This window comes from Asterias amurensis, chromosome 1 (genome assembly GCF_032118995.1).
Source record: "Asterias amurensis chromosome 1, ASM3211899v1".
Classification (NCBI taxonomy): Eukaryota; Metazoa; Echinodermata; class Asteroidea; order Forcipulatida; family Asteriidae; genus Asterias; species Asterias amurensis.
Window position 1 is genome coordinate 27,808,457 of NC_092648.1, and position 17,351 is coordinate 27,825,807.

Consider the following 17,351-nt stretch of genomic DNA (forward strand, 5'->3'; position numbering starts at 1 on the left):
CTTTTCGGGGGGGTTTGGGCAGTCGTTGGCATTTATGGGAGCTTGCTAGGTGGGGTTGATTTTGTTGTTGTGGGTGACTTTGCTAAGTATATAATTTTGCATTTTGTTGATTGTTGTCCTGATGTAATTTTGTGTGTTTTGGATACATACAGGTGATGATTGCTCTATTGACATAGACTACTGCATTGATGCACCTTGTGAGAACAGTGGGACCTGCAATGACCAGACCGATGGGTTCACATGTACATGTAATGTGGGTTTTACTGGTGCCACCTGTGCAACAAACATCAATGAATGCCTAAGCCAACCCTGTCTGAACGGTGGTTCATGCACTGACGGTGAGGAAGAGTACCTCTGCTGTTGTGCTGCTGGCTTCACTGGTGATAATTGTGAGACTTCCATGAACGAGTGTGTCTCTAACCCATGCCAGCATAGTGGCACCTGCACTGATGGAAACGCCTCCTATCGCTGCTCCTGCACTACAGGCTATGAGGGAGACAACTGTGAGATAGATATGGACCTATGTGCTGTCAACCCCTGTGCAAACGGGGCCACGTGTCAAGATTTAGATGACCACTATCAGTGTGCCTGCCCTCGTGGTCATGGAGGGGTTCACTGCGATTTGGATCTAAATCTGTGCGATCCCAATCCCTGTAACAATGATGGTGTGTGCTCTGAAGAAGCCACTGGAAGTGTCGGCTACAGTTGTGAGTGCCAGCCTGGGTTCACAGGTCTTCACTGCGAGACAAACCTGAATGAATGTACGAATGAGCCTTGTTCTAATAATGGTACATGCATCGATGGCATCAATAGCTATCTGTGTATCTGTGCAGATGGTTATGAGGGTGAGTATAAATCTGGCTAGTCATTACATCTTCAAGCATGACAGATATTTGGCTTTGCATAGTGGAGGATTTTAGTCTTAGGTAATCTCACAATATGTTAACTTTGATAATAAGACGTGACTCATTTCGACCTCTTTTTGAGAAAAGGCTGACCTGCATGATACCCTAACAAAGACAACTTCCTCCACCAACCTCTTGTTTACTTTGGTACCACTTGAAATGTTCTGTATACATTTCCCATCGTAGAGGTAGCCTTTACCTGATAGCGACTGTCTTTCCTCTACTAAGCTTAGCGTCTACAACTACAAGGTATTAGACATCTTAACCATGTAAATTCACATTGTTTTTCAGGACCGAATTGTGAAGTAAGAAGTGATCTATGCAGCCCCAATCCTTGCCACCATGACGCACCGTGTGAAGACGAAGGGGATGACTACTTCTGCACATGCCCAGCTGGTCTGTCAGGCCAAGACTGTGAGATTGAATTGGACCTTTGCCTTGAAGGAGTTACCTGTCTTAATGGTGGCTCATGTTCATCGCCCTCTAGTGACGAACTCTGCCTCTGTATGGATGGATTCATTGGTGAGTGGAAATCAGCTGATGCTTCTAATGACAGTCTTTACATATCACAGGGAAACAGGAACTTTGCATTTTAATTTTGTTGCGAGAAAATAGTTTGTTTCTGTGTTTTAGTAATGTTTGCAGTCACACCAATACATCAAATTCTCTTGAGTTGATACATGTAGATCTAAGAAAAGCCATTGTTGAATCAACTTGATCATTATTTGATCAGTTTATCCTGATTGTCTTTATTAGAATATTAGATTGTATTAACCCTGTACACAGTTTAAAATCCAACTTATCTTATTTGTTTTGATGATAATTTTAAAAGATAATTTATATTGGTTTTCTTTATCCATAATAGGTGAATATTGTGAAATCAACTTTGACGACTGTGCCAACAAGCCATGTGCCAATAATGCAATCTGTATTGATGGAGATAATACATTTATCTGTGAATGTCAATATGGCTTCACTGGTATCCTTTGCAATATTCAAATAGATGAATGTGTGTCGTCCCCTTGCCAGAATGAAGGCACCTGTGTGGACAGGATCAATGGTTACTTGTGCGAGTGTGTTTCTGGTTTCAATGGGATCTACTGTGAAAACAACAAGAATGATTGCTTCCCCAGTGCTTGCGATCACGGTGAGTGCATTGACGGGATTGAATCGTACCTTTGTAGATGTGATTCAGGCTACACTGGTCGTGAGTGTAGCATTGACATCAATGAGTGCCAATCCAACCCCTGTGCCAATGGTGGCACATGCTATGACATGGTTGATATGTTCTCCTGTAACTGCGCAGACGGATGGATCGGTGAACAGTGTGAGATCAACGTAGATGACTGTCTGAACTCCCCATGCAAAAACTCTGGGATCTGCATCGATGGCCTGCAATCCTACACCTGTAAATGCAAGCCTGGATTTACTGGCCAGGACTGTCAAGTCAACATCAATGAATGCTTCAGCAATCCCTGTAAAAATCAGGGCCTCTGCATTGATGGAATCAACTCCTACACCTGTAGTTGTGTGAATAATATGAGAGGCCTCCACTGTCAGATCAACCCAGGCTTCTGCCAGCCAAACCCCTGCAGGCATGGTGGCTCCTGCAATGCTAATGAGGCTGGGTTCACTTGCCAATGTCCAACTGGTTTTGAAGGGTTATTTTGTCAGACGAATGTCGATGATTGTGTTGGTCACCAATGCCAAAATGGAGCCAGCTGTATTGATCAGGTAAAGAGTTCAAGCACTGATTTAAAATATGTTGACCTTTAATACCTCTATGACGATCATCATGTCACTAGAAAAGTACACCTTGTACAAAGTAATACTTCTCCATTTTAAGCAGCCAGCTTGCCAGCAGTTTTTGACAAGCCGGAACTGTGTTATGTTCAACCAAGTTCCTGAGTGTGTGTTGGATTTCCAGCCTGGCCAATCACAGCACGATTCCCCATGAGCCTGGGACACTCCACTTTAATGCTGAATATATTGAGATGATTTCAGGAACACATCTGGCCTTACAAACAACATGTTATAAATGTCTATGTGGATTTGATGCTTGGTTTAAAAGTCTCTGATCAAAACCTGTTTATTTGTTTCTGTTGATGCTAGGCCAACCGTTATACATGTCGGTGCAGTGCTGGGTATACTGGAACTCACTGTGAGACATCTTTAGATATCTGTGCTGCTGAGCCATGTCAGAACAATGCTCGATGTGTCCCATCTTCCCTCGGCACTCGACACTGTGTGTGCCCACAAGGTAAATCAAGTTGTTTTTACCTCAAACTAGCCATTACTTGATTGTTTCTGTTAGTCTGTTTATCAGATATCATCATGGCATAAGGGTTATATTCTAAGGCTAGCCTTAATATGGGGATTGGGTTGTCAGTCCCTACCCAATTGATCTCATATGAATTTCCACCTAATGTCTAATGTGTTAATACTTGTATCTTTCCACTTAGTCTAATATGTTAATAGTTTAATTTGTATCTTTCCACTTGAAGGTTTCACAGGTGTGAGGTGTGAGGTTGAAATCAACAACTGTAAGCCTGACCCGTGCCTTCATGGAAGTACATGCATCAATGGTTTGAACGCTCACTCCTGCCTCTGTCTACCTGGCTACACGTAAGTCAACTTCATCAACAAATAATGTTTGATCACAAGTTTCCTTTAAATTTTATGCATAAGTAAATTATGCTTTGATCTCAAAGTGCCTTGTGTCTGTACAAACACCTTAAACTAAAATTTAATATTCACAAACTCAAAATTATGTTGGCATAGCATTAATATTTGCTGGTTTTGAGGGTTTATTTTATTTTTAGGGAAACTTTGGTGTTTGAGTGGAGCAGGGTTTGAAATTGCTTCCACATTGTGGCGGGCAGGCTGTTAACCAGTCTGTGATTATAAACTCGCACCCTTTCTCTTGCTAGCTCAAGTTAAAGTCACTAAACCGACTTTAACTTTAATGAGTGGCCAGACTTATTTGAGAGGAAGTATATTGCCCCAATTATAAAAGATTGCAATTTTTACCCGTAAATTTTGCGCCTAAGCAGCTCACATCGATGTCAACAACGTGTGAAGTTGCCCAGCTAAACCAACCACACAGTGGGGTAAAGCACACAGCAGTCACCCAGCTGCCACATTGAGGAGAAGTATAGACCAGCACCCAGCACAGTCTTTCCCACTTTACTCACGTGCACCCCCCCCCCCCCTGAGATTTACAACTTCACACAGTGCCCAATACCCTGAACAATTGTCTTGCAAGTCAACCACACGACGAGAGTTGGCCAACTCAGCGACGGACTGCTACCACAAAAGATTGACAAGCACTCAGCCTTCGCCAGTCAACTCATACAGAGATATTCTCACGCTCAAACAGCACACAGCTTTGGTTAATCTATGAGACCTAGAACCCGCTTGCATACACCTCGTATCAACCACACGCTAGCCGGATTGCACAAGTAAATAACACAGGGTAATAATCAGAGCAAAGAATGTACCTGTTTTCTTCAGGGAATTCCACTGCATACTCATAATGCATTTAGGTCCAACTTGTACCAGCATGCCCTGATTAGTACTTAACCCACGATCATCTCCCGCATGCTCCTTTACTTAATCATTTCTAACTTACACACCACGCATTGTCCATTACAATATTACGTTGAGTGAAAAAAAATATAGGCTAAGAACTAAGGTACTCATTGAAAAACCAATCATTTATTATCTCTGATTGTTACTTTTTTTTGTATGATGTAAATTTGTAGTTGCATAAAGTCTCGAGTGACTCGCCTGTACTGAATTATAACCACAATAGTAGCCTCCATTCAGATGCTTCCTGTGCTTTGATTTCTCTGCAGTGGGGACCAGTGTCAGGAAGACATTGATGATTGTATGGGACATCTCTGTCAAAATGGGGCTCAGTGCATTGACGGCTTGAATGAGTACCGCTGCAAGTGTCAACGAGGATATGTCGGCAGATATTGCAACGATTGTAAGACATGATACTATTTCATTTAAAAATAAAAGTTAATTTTTATTCTCTGTTTATTTTCACTTTCAGAATCAAACTGAGGGACAGTTATATGTATACAAAAAATGTGTTGAAAAAGTCATTTGTAAATTTATGAATATTTAATCCCAAAAAGGTCCCAAAAAAGGTAAGTGTTCAAAATGAGGACAGATAACCCATTGGTCTCTCACTTTCTTTGTTCCCTGTGTCGACTAACAATAATGCATATTGTCTCTTGAAATACAAAAGTGTCAGACTATTTTGCCTTTCCAGCCTCGGGCTGTGTCTGGATTAGCGGCTGTGGCTTTGATCCTCATGTGTTAAGCATCCTCAAGCATAAGAGCCCCATAGCAACACCCTTAGCAACAGCCGCAGCCATAGCCGCAGCTGCCAATGCAGACACAGCATGAATGTGGTGTTACTTGAATATAAGAAAGAAAAACAAAACCAAGATGTGAACATCATTTTTATGTTGACAGTTGAACCGTGTCATTTTGATATGGTGTTCCGATGCAATGTTCCCGGCCAGTTTGTCACCATAGAGCAAGCCGTGGAGGAGAGCCTGCAAGCTTTCACCCTGTCCCTGTGGATTCGAAGCACCCGCTCATCGTCAACCGATGCAGTAATACTGTCCTACATAGCACCAGGTAGTAGCCCAACACTTCAAGCTGCTCAGTTTGCCATCAGTAATCCTCAGGCCCTGACTATCTTTATCAAGGGGTAAGGGTCATCTACCTTGTGGTTCTAGTGAACTTTGTTGATATAGTTGTTTTCTTTCCAGTTTATTCATCATAAATACCCCAGCCTGTTTATCCATTCTGATAGGTTGAGAGGAGATCATGTGGCCATGATTAGACGTGTAGTAGGGACATGGTAAAAAGTGTTCTTAATGTTGGTGTTGGCACCCAAGCTTACCCAGGCACGAATATACCTGTAACCATGGAGGTGTAACTTAATGACTTTTTCCATGAATCATTTTGCATTGCAACTTTTTTGAAAGGCAACTTTTGCAAAATTGACAAGGAAGGAGGTCAAATGGACCATTCCAGACAAAATGTCTGCACACAACAGCCTCAAAGACATTAGTTCACACATTGGTCTTAGTGTTGTATTTCTATGTAAGTGTCTCATATAATAAAAACTCCCTTTTTGTTCATATCCTAGATACCAGTATTCCACGATGGTCAGTGTAAACGACGATCTTTGGCATCATCTTGCTGTCTCTTGGAATGAACACGGAGGGAATCTGATAATCTATACAGATGGTCATGTAGTCCAGAACCAACATCTAATACGACCTGGTCACCGTATCGATAGTGGAGGGAAGTTCACACTTGGAGAGATACAAGGCTCAGGTGAGTTGCATAAAGACGGTTATGTTTCACTTTAATAGATGTTAAATTTGCATCAGGGATAAAGAATATTAATTTTGATTTTTACCCATACACCGATGTGTGTTAGCACTGTTTACTCAGTACTTTCCCGAGTCCTGTGAAAAATTATCACAGACATACTTGGGTGGGATTCGAACCCACAACCCTTGCAATTCTAGAGCAGTGTCTTACCAACTAGACTACCGTTACTTTGTTAGCGTGAAAGTTCATCTGTGTTGGTAGTTAGATACAATTTAGGTAAACTTTTGATCACAACACTGAAAAGTGTTATAATCGACACTTTTGATCGACACTTCGGTTTTCATCAGCAGGATGACGCGGATGTTTCATTTTGTTACTGTTGTTTTCCCTAAGCCAGGCACTTCCTGCCAAAACTTTTCAGAAGGCCCATAATCAATGACGCTTTCACAGAAAAGTTCATTGTTTTCCCATTTTGATTGCATAAAATTGTTGTGATGTTAATAAAGTCTTTGAACAAACTTGTTAACATTTTACATTGTTAGTTCGTGTCCCTAAAACTGACAAAACTACTGTCAGATAAATTTGTTGGTATTTAAAACAACAAACATTTTGAATTTTTTTTTTAACAAATCTGTGTGAATATTTTTTACTGTTTGAATTTTTGTACCAGCATCCACTTCATCAAGTAAGCTACATGGTGCAGTAAGTGGTGTAAACATGTGGGACACAGCATTAGATGGGTCAGTGATTAGCAACCTTGCTAGTACCTGTGGCTCTGTAAACCCTGGTAATGTCATCACAGCAGCTGACTTCCTCCAGACAGCGTCCCTTGGAAGAGTCCAGATTCAGACCCCCTCAGAGTGTGACGGTAAATAGATTGGGTTTTGTGTTTACAGTGTTCTTGAAGTCTCTCTCTGATGTTTGCTAGTAGAGTCATGATATTCTTCCTTTTGTTGTTCTTGTGGAAAATCATTATTAGACCGAGTGTACCGGGCCCAATTTCATAGGGCTGCTAAGCTCAAAAATTTGCTTAGCATGAAATTTCTTCCTTGATAAAAACAACATTACCAACCAAATTTCCACATGATTTTCAGAATAAGTAAAGAACAGCTGAATAACAGTAACCAAACTATGCAACAAAAGGAAATTTGGTTGGTAATCCTGTTTTCACCAAGGACTAAATTTCACGCTATTTCAATTTTTGTGCACAGCAGCTCTATGTCAGCCCCTGTACTTGACTAAATGCTCCTTATTTTTCAATGAACCAAATATTATGCCTGCTAGTAACAACTTATATTGTCAGAAGACAAATTGTTAGTTAGACAAGCTGCTCGTACTACTAGTGAGGTTCCCAATGCTCCACAACAGATCGATTTATTCATATAGCAGCTTTTGTGGTATCGAAGAGACATTTTATCAAAGTTTGTTTGTTTGTGCAATTCCTTGAGTGAAGAAATGATATACTGCTGTGACCCATCAAGGGGCCTGACTTTTCTGCTCTCTAGTCCCTGTGTGGTTGTGTGAATTTATATGAATTCTTTAAATGTTTAGAACCAATGACAGTTTTGTGAGGCTCTATTTAAAATCATCTTATACCCAGTAGTCGGTTTACTCAGACAAGTTTTACTTCAATCTGAAAGCTCAAGTTTAAAACAGCACCAATCTTCCAAGGAAATTCCCATGTGAATCACTGTTAAAATAAAATATTTAAAAAAAGTAAAGACTGCCCCAAAAGTTCACGAGCACATATTTTGAAAAAGTACACCAAATCCCTGACAAATTTTAAACCATTGTTTCATTGGTCTCCATTAAAACAATATTTTCTTAGGTTTCTATAGCAAACTAGAGGATGGAATGACTTCACTTATCCAAACTCCATTGATGTATTGCTCTATCTTGTAACCCAATCCTTACAGTGGTGAATGACTGTGCTTCCAACCCATGCCAGTTTGGCAGTACCTGCAAAGATGACTTGGGTCACTACATCTGCCTTTGTTCCTCTGGTTTCACTGGACTACACTGTGAGATTAACATCGATGACTGTGGAACACCAGCACCTTGTGAGAATGGTGGCAGCTGTGTGGATGGTATAGGAACTTTCTCTTGTCAATGCCCATCAGGATTCTCAGGACAACTTTGTGAGCTTGAAAAAGGTAATTTAATCAAACTACAAATACTGGTATTTAAAAATCTTGGAATCTTTGAAATTTCACACGATTGACAAGGATACCAAACTATATTTTTCAAAATAATTTTCCCTCACCCTTTAATAATACAATTTTTAAAACCTTGAGTTTGTATTGTTGAGTATAGAAACATTGCAGAAGCAGCAGCTCTCCCTGTGCCAACATTTCCAGAACTCCTAAAACACAGAACTTCACTAAGCATATGAATAGACCGATCCATTAAGCTCCGCCCATTGCGTATTGACCAATCACAATGCACTGAATGTCCGACACTAAGGTCCGACAGGCGTGCGCGTATGATTGGCGCACGCGGCATAGTTGTGCAGAAAGGCATTGGAGAGCCCCACGTGTTCTTGCTCACACGTGCGTCTTGGGCGGAGCCTACTGGATCTGTCTATTGGAGCCTCATAGAATCACACAACCACAACATTATTTACCAGGAGCTAGAGCCATAAAGCTTGGGTTTGGGGAAATGACATTTTGCTTTTGCGATTTCCAAAGTTCCTTTCATAAACCCTTTGAACTACTTACCTCCCTACAGAGGTAGATGTAGGGAAATAGATACTCTGCTAATCTGATACATGTTTTTTATTTCATCACCCTAACAGTTGATGGTGGTTGGACTGCATGGAGTGACTGGAGTGTCTGTAGTGTGTCCTGTAATGGTGGTACTCAGTCACATCAACGTACTTGTACCAACCCCCAACCAGCTCATGGAGGTAATCCTTGTGTTGGCGCTGTCACTGAAACCCAACAATGCAACATTGGACCATGCCCAAGTAAGTCACCCATATCTTAGAAGTTTCTCCTGAATTCAAAATTGATTTATAATCTGTATATGCTTGTCTGAATATTACACACAAACTTGCATCAACAATTATCAGAAGCCTGTATGAAATGCAGTGAGATGATAATTTATGTAACAAAAGATGATCATTGAACTTGTCTCCTGGCAGCTGTGTTTGACAAAGACACAATATCTTATAGGAATGAGCAGCTTCTGTCATAAGAAATGCCTTTGTACAAAGGAAATGCGTTCCTTTTGCAAAGTGGCAATTTTTGAGCTTTAAGCTGCAGACTTGATTCACCAGCAGGATAACCTAAAGTGATTTGAGTAATCTTATCAGAATTTTAAAAAATGGAGCTGTACCAAACATAATGTTTTTTTAAAATTTTTATAAACATACAAGTATTATGGAATGTGTATATAGTTGTCTGAATATTACAAGGTCTTGACACTATCCTGATCGTGTGATGCTGTTCCACAGTAAGCCATGCCCACTTCACACAAACTGGCTTCAGTAATTATCAGATGCTCAGATGAAATGCAGTGAGATGATAATTTATGTAAGAAAAGATGACGATTGAACTTGTCTGTCAGCTGTGTTTTACAATGACGCAATATCTTCAAGGAATGAACAGCTTTTGTCATAAGAAATGCCTTTGAAATGAGTAACTTTGGGTAAATTTATCAGAATTTGATTAAAAACTTGAGTTCTACTAAACACCCAGAAAGTTTTCGTATTTTTGGAAACACACAAGTATTGTGGTTTAATTGGATGGAACCTAGGCAGTGATACTTCCTTCAGCAGCTAATTCAGCTTTTTTTAAACATCAAAATTTGTTTGATTTTCAGAGATATTTAAAAACAAAAGTGGAAACTTAAACCTTGGACCATGAGAATAAAAGCAAACAAATAAGACTGTTTTTTTTGTTAGTTACAGGTGAGATAATATTCTAACACATTAATTCTGTAACCCTGTATGATTTCAGGCTGTAAGATCTTGACCCACCCGGTGAATGGAGAGCTACACTGTGAGACTGTCGGTGAAGAGCAGAGTTGTACCATCTCATGCCTCAAAGGCTATGGCTTCAGCAGGGCTATTCTGTCAGCTTATAGCTGTGGTCCATCTACCAACTACCAGTGGTCACATGAAACGGATGCGAACCCAAGAGTCAACTTCCCCAAGTGTACAGGTTGGTCAATCTTTCCCAATGAATTTTTTTTTCTTCAGAAATTTACTCACTGGGAAAACTAGTAGGTCACTAGGGTGGACACCTGGGCCCAATTTCATGGAGCTGCTAAGCACAAAAAATTCGCTTAGCATGACATTTCTTCCTTGGTAAAAACAGGATCACCAACCAAAATTTCATTTGTTGCACATTGCTTGTTACTGGTATTCAACTCTTGTTTGCTTATCCTAAAAATCACCTGGAACTTTTGTTGGTAATCCTGTTTTTATCGAGGCACAAATTTCATGCTAAGCAAATTTTGTGCTTTTAGCAGCTCTGTGAAATTGGGCCCTGTTCATTCTTTTAATAGGTTTTATTTTGGACGATTAACTTTCCAAAGGATACATCTGGTTTTGTACTGTAATGAGTGTGTTTTTCTTACAGACTACAAACCACCATCCAAGTTTGCCTTGGAGTTAGTCATGGAATACGACAACTTGGTGTGTAACGGAATCGATGTGACCAAGGACAACATGGTATATCAGCAAGTCAGTAATGCAGTTACATCCAGTGTTAACTCTATCAAGTGTGTCAAGGACAATGCCTGCGCTGTCAAGCAGTCTAAGGTGTGTACATTGCAGGAGGATATAGAGTCCAATGAGCATTGATTCTGCTATTGCTTCAACAGAGCAAATCTAGGCTCTAGAAGTTCATTAAGACTCTTTTGTCATCCATTCTTTAAACGAATACAGGCGGATACAGTATTAATTAGTCATGAAATGAAGCCCTCTACCAGCTGGCCCTTACTAGAACACTTGTATTGTGAGCTCTGATATTGCAAAAAGTTTCACTGTCATTGAGTTTGGTTCGTTCTTTTTTTCTTAATATTTGATTTGATGTTAATCATATTAGTGGGGGTGAGAGAGGTCTTTTAAACAGCTGTTTAAAAATAAAAGAGCTGCTTAAAACCAGGAAGGTCCTGGCTTGCGAACCGGAGGTTCACAAGGCCATCACCCTGCAGGTTTTCAAGACTGAGTCACTCTAATTCCCATTCATAGATACCTTTCTAGTAAAAACATTAAAAAACCTTTAAATGTTGAGAACAAATCTGACACTTTGCCTGAGCTTACATTGATACCTATGTTGAATTTCTATCCATGTTGAGAGCAAAGTACTTTTTATACTACTTATAAATTTAAAAAGTCAAACTATCACACACAAGTTTAAACTTACACACTAGTTTAAACTTGGGCAAGCCAAATGTGCAACCCACCGACTTAAATTGGGCCATTAAATTTGCACACTCCGGCAATCATGTGACAGTGCCTTCTTGTGATTTAATTTTCTCAGGCCATGTTTAAACACTCTTCACCATGTTAATATCGCATGTTTAAACATGGCCAAGTGATCTCTTTTCGACCAATCAAAATGGATGAACTGTCCCAGGTAGTTATAAATATAACATAAAATGTGACGTAGGCAGCCATAGCTTGTTGGGCTGCAATGGAGAAGTTGATATTGTTGCTTATGGTGCAAGATCAATTTGTGTACCCCTCAGGTCAATGGCTGTAGTCCCTCTGTAGTTCAACCACAAGGCCGACGACGTAGGCGATCAGTTGATGAGAAGTTGATTACAGTCAATATCATATTGGAGCATGTTGTACATATTCCAGATACCAACAACCTCACTAATGAACATGGTAAGTAGGGGCCTACATTACATTTGATGAACGTTGTAACCAGTGAGTTGACCAATAGTTTGGGTGTTGAGTTTACCAATGGTTTGGGTGTTGAGTTTACCAATGGTTTGGGTGTTGAGTTTACCAATGGTTTTGGTGTTGAGTTGACCAATAGTTTGGATGTTGAGTTGACCAATAGTTTGGGTGTTGAGTTTACCAATGGTTTGGGTGTTGAGTTTACCAACGGTTTGGGTGTTGAGTTCACCAATTGTTTGGGTGTTGAGTTAACCAATGGTTTGGGTGTTGAGTTGACCAATGGTTTGGGTGTTGAGTTTACCAATGGTTTGGGTGTTGAGTTTACCAATGGTTTGGGTGTTGAGTTTACCAATGGTTTGGGTGTTGAGTTCACCAATAGTTTGGGTGTTGAGTTTACCAATGGTTTGGGTGTTGATTTTACCATTGATTTGGGTGTTGAGTTTACCAATGGTTTGGGTGTTGAGTTTACCAATGGTTTGGGTGTTGAGTAGTGGTTTGGGTGTTGAGGTTACCAATGGTTTTGATGTTGTGTTTACCAATAGTTTGGGTGTTGAGTTTACCAATAGTTTGGGTGTTGAGTTTACCAATGGTTTGGGTGTTGAGTTTACCAATGGTTTGGGTGATGAGTTTACGAATGGTTTTGATGTTGTGTTTACCAATGGTTCGGGTGTTGATTTTACCAATGGTTTGGGTGTTTTAGTTTAGCAATGGTTTGGGTGTTGAGTTTACCAATGGTTTGGGCGTTATGTTTACCAATGGTTTGGGTGTTGAGTTTACCAATGGTTTGGGTGATGAGTTTACCAATAGTTTGGGTGTTGAGTTTACCAATGGTTCGGGTGTTGATTTTACCAATGGTTTGGGTGTTTTAGTTTACCAATGGTTTGGGTGTTGAGTTTACCAATGGTTTTGGTGTTGTGTTTACCAATGGTTTGGGTGTTGAGTTTACCAATGGTTTGGGTGTTGAGTTAACCAATGGTTTAGGTGTTGATTTTACCAAATGGTGTTCAACATGGTGTGTAAAGGTTCATTTATTCATTTCGTTATTGTTTTCCTTTTAAATCACCAGTGGCAAATCATAGCAGTTCTGTGTTAGCAATCAGTGAGCTTCAGGATGGTGCAAGTTATCTCGTCAACCAGACAGTGGGTGGTCACTTTGCCATCAGCATTGACAGTAACACATATGACATCGACACAAATAAATCTTCAAGCTTCGGCGTGCCTGTCTGCCAATCCGGAATGGTTCAAGTTGATCCGGAGGACGCACGATGTGGTAAGTGCTACAGTGTTTTGAATATTTCTTCATACAAAGAGGGACATATCGTACTAGAAGTCATGCTTGAAATCTCTTTATTTTTTAACACAGACACAAAGTGATTAACATGATACATGTGTTTTTGTCCATTTGTTTGAACTGACAGCACTGTTAGATAACTAAGGGTACAATGGACTTTTAAAGCCATTACACACTTTCGTTAATCAGTATTGTCCAAGTCCCACACTTCGTGTATCACAACTTATACATAAAATAACAATCCTGTGGAAATTTAGGCTCAATCGGACATCGGAGTCGGGAGAATATAACGGGAAAACCCACTCCTGTTTTCGCGCGTTTCGCCATGTCATGACATGTGTTTATAACAAATCCGTAATTCTCTTTAACGAGAATTTATATTGTTTTACCGTTTTCTCAAAAAGTAAAGCATTTCATGGACTAATATTTCAAGAGAAGTCTTTCACCATTACCTTCTGTAAACCCTGTAAATTATTTGTAAATCTGTGAACTTCTTTTTTTTTTCTGTACCGAAAGGGTCCAATGGCTTTAAGTCCACACAGTAATACTAATCTTAATATACACAGAATGAAGCATATTTCTAAATGTAAAATATTGTTTGGTTTTGTCTTTCTACTCAGTTCCTTGTTCTTCTGGTACGTTTGATGATGGAGACGCTTGCCGAGAGTGTCCCACTGGAACCTACCAGTCACAAGAGGGCGCTACACTCTGCCACACCTGCCGACGAGGATTTACCACTCTGTATACTGGATCAGTCAGCAGAGAGGAGTGTATCCGTCTGTAGTGGACCACATGCCGGCCACTCCGGTTCCTCTGTCTGAATTCTCGCTTATCAGTCCTTAAGACTGTGCAAGTCTCATGTAACTTCTAACTAATGAGTTCAAATAAAATGTGAAGTAAACAAAATCATACACTTTGAACTGGTTGCAACGTTTGAAACTACACAAGACTTACACAGTCCCTTTACTGGATAAACCAAGATAAATGGATTGATTGCGCCTTACCTACTCAGAGTATCATTATATTAATTGTTAAGGTGGCAAGAAAACAACAGACTAATTATACAAGTATTAGAACAAGAAATGAACCCAAACATCAAGGTTTTAGGCAGGGTCATTGTGTGGTTTTGGGCATAGTAATGCTGATTTGTAGGCACACATATCAAGAAAGATACAGTAAAAGTCGGCTGTGAAAGTTTCAGCTAAATAAATTGAATACAGGAAAAGAACTGTCATAATCGTCAGTGCTTAGTGCAGTGATGCAGTTACCAAATGGAAATTTTGTGAGTTTTGTAGGGAGCCTCAATTTTTTCGACTTATACATGTCATTGATCTCCATTGTGGGTGCATTTTCAAGTGAACAAAAAAATGGAGGAAGCTTACCATCTTATATCATACAGGGTTTTAGATGTAGGTTTTGGGATAGAAAAAATAAATACAATTTTTGTTTGGAACATCACAAAAGTATGGCAGACCTTTTAAATGTTATATTAAGAAATTCTTGGCCAACTTACAATCTTTATATCTTGTTGTTTTGAGGCAATCTTTTTATGATATATAAAGTGTGTATATCAGGGCTGTTTTAACATTAGTTTAGAAGTTTGAAAATATGACGGTTTAAAGCAAAAGAGTGACCTGTTACGTTGGCTGTATACTTTTGTCCTGACACAAATGCATCTAATAAAGTGGTGAAAGTGGTGGGTGACAACAAAAAGCCTTAAAGTTGTCACAGTTTTCTTTCCACATCCATTGTAATTGAAAAGTGATGACAAAGTGTCAAATAAGTGGCTGCCTCCAAAATGTGCCTTGAACACGGTCTGTGATTGGTAGTAAGAAACACTTCCCCCTATATGGTCATAAATTGTTCAACTCATTGTTCTGATTGGTAAATTTACTGCAATGTGATTGGCTGATTTTGGATCATCCGATTAGCAAACTATACATGAGCTTGAAACCCAGTTTGTCACACATTTTTCCATAGCATAACACCCAATACGCTGTCACAGTTTGTAGTTGGTGTGCAGGGACATACCCTTGTTGAGGCCGGTTTATAGTTGGTCGCACGATGGAAATCTTGACGTGCGATCATAAAAAGACACAGTTTTTAGGCCTCAGTCTTAGGATGCGCGCAAGATTTCCATCAAGCACCATCGCGCGACCGACTATAAACATCCATTACATAGCAAATACAACCTCCTCATATAGCCTTACTGTGTGTATAAGTTTTTTGAACACCTGGAGAGAAGTTAACTAACCAATAATACAAATATTATAATTAATTCAACTGTTAGCTTAAAGCATTTTTAGTTATACAGAAAATGCTAATTTTTTAGAATGCAGGCGAGTGAGCCAATCAAGTATGCAGACTTTTCTGGTTGTAAAGTATTTTTGTTAAACATTTTAGGCAATTGCATTTTTATACCAATATTTTTGAATGTATGCAGAGTATTTTGAGCAGTAGTAGTTAAACATAATGTGAGCAGGTTTTGGGGTATAATCTGTTTGGTTGCTGCTCTGTTTATTTTAATCAAAGTAATCCTTCGATTGAATTTAGCGGTCAAAATCAAGAAATGCACTTTTTGAACAATCCTACTACAGCAAATCTAAGTACCTAAGTTCTCAAGATCATTATATCAAAAGTCAGGGTAAGGTTCAAGAAAGCTGGTTTTGATCATGAAACACGTATTAATTACGACCTAATTAGGTCGTTAAGTTTTCCAAACAGTAGTGATTTTGGGTTGTATTTTCTTTCAGGATTTTTAACTCATCATTTTCATACAAACTGATGTTTTGAGTGACATTCTTGTTTTACTATAAAGTTGTTAAAAGCTTCACGATATTTAACGTAACTTGTTGTATATTTATCATTAATTATGTGATGGTTTAAAGTTCTTTTTAACATGCGCAAGAATTTTGATTAAAGAGGTAAATTTGCAAAGGAAATGGTAAAATGTTAGTCAGGTTCAATTTCCTTAACCCGGTTCTAAAACAAACATAACAGTAACCTGAATCTTTCAACAAGCTCAAACCTTTCTTTGTAAAAGCTACATCGTCCCATTTTTACTAGCAAAACAGAAATTCTGGGGTTTGGGTAGGTCAAACAAAAAAATAAATAAGTAGTAATAATAATAACAACATGCATTTGTATAGCGCTTAATACCATGTTTCTAAGCGCTGAAACATAAAAGTAATTAAACACACTATAGAAAGACAAAGTGTGGTCAATAAAAAATTTCAATTTTAAGTTGGATGAAATAGCTGAAACTGTAACGAGCTTAGATGGATAGATGGATCTAAATAAGTGGGTTTTGAGAGCAGTCTTGAATGAGTCCAATGTAGTTGAGGCACAGATATGGACGGGAAGGTTGTTTATTGGGTTTTTTTACCTCTGTAAAAACACATCCAATTTGTCCAAAATATGGGCTAAGATTTTCTGTTAATTATCATTTATAAAAAAATAGTTCTGTTGAACTTAATTGCATTTAGCAGCATCATAGTAGGCCTACACATTATTCGTTTGTTTTATGTCTACAGTATTACAAATAGTTTAGTTTCATCTAAGATTTAATCATGATCACTGCTTCATACTTAAATGATAATCGATACTTGCAGAACTAGAACACTCAGTACTACTGCGAGCAGGGTGTACACACAACCAAAGTTAGGATGCACTACTCTAAATCGATCAATATTCATGCGCCAAGTAACTTATGAATCATTTTGTAGACCCACAACTTGTTTTTAAATGATATGTTTTTGGGGTCATGCAATTAATATATTGTGTAATTATAAGAGTCCATCACAACCTGGGGTTCTGGGTTTCAACTTTTAAGGAGATTTGGTAAAATGTGGGTTTTTAGTGGTCCTACTTTTAGAGCTTGGGACTTGGAGAGTAGGTAGGGCGCCACCTATCGATTCCGGCTGGATGGCTGCTGTGT

General features: G+C 39.2%; 1 protein-coding gene across 2 annotated transcripts in view; it reads left to right on the forward strand.

Annotated features, from left to right (window-relative positions):
• Positions 1 to 16,364, forward strand: part of LOC139935378 (uncharacterized) — a 62,302-nt gene extending 45,938 nt beyond the window's left edge. For both annotated transcript variants that reach the window (XM_071929929.1, XM_071929939.1), the window contains exons 34-49: positions 153 to 845; positions 1,197 to 1,427; positions 1,771 to 2,639; positions 3,018 to 3,165; positions 3,410 to 3,530; positions 4,763 to 4,896; positions 5,394 to 5,634; positions 6,079 to 6,269; positions 6,940 to 7,137; positions 8,186 to 8,422; positions 9,064 to 9,234; positions 10,229 to 10,432; positions 10,853 to 11,034; positions 11,967 to 12,108; positions 13,190 to 13,393; positions 14,035 to 16,364. In XM_071929929.1, coding sequence (XP_071786030.1) covers positions 153 to 845; positions 1,197 to 1,427; positions 1,771 to 2,639; positions 3,018 to 3,165; positions 3,410 to 3,530; positions 4,763 to 4,896; positions 5,394 to 5,634; positions 6,079 to 6,269; positions 6,940 to 7,137; positions 8,186 to 8,422; positions 9,064 to 9,234; positions 10,229 to 10,432; positions 10,853 to 11,034; positions 11,967 to 12,108; positions 13,190 to 13,393; positions 14,035 to 14,198 — 4,130 coding nt within the window. In that variant the 3' untranslated portion in view covers positions 14,199 to 16,364. The remainder of the gene's footprint in view (positions 1 to 152; positions 846 to 1,196; positions 1,428 to 1,770; positions 2,640 to 3,017; positions 3,166 to 3,409; positions 3,531 to 4,762; positions 4,897 to 5,393; positions 5,635 to 6,078; positions 6,270 to 6,939; positions 7,138 to 8,185; positions 8,423 to 9,063; positions 9,235 to 10,228; positions 10,433 to 10,852; positions 11,035 to 11,966; positions 12,109 to 13,189; positions 13,394 to 14,034) is intronic.
• The last annotated feature ends 987 nt before the right edge of the window (positions 16,365 to 17,351 follow it).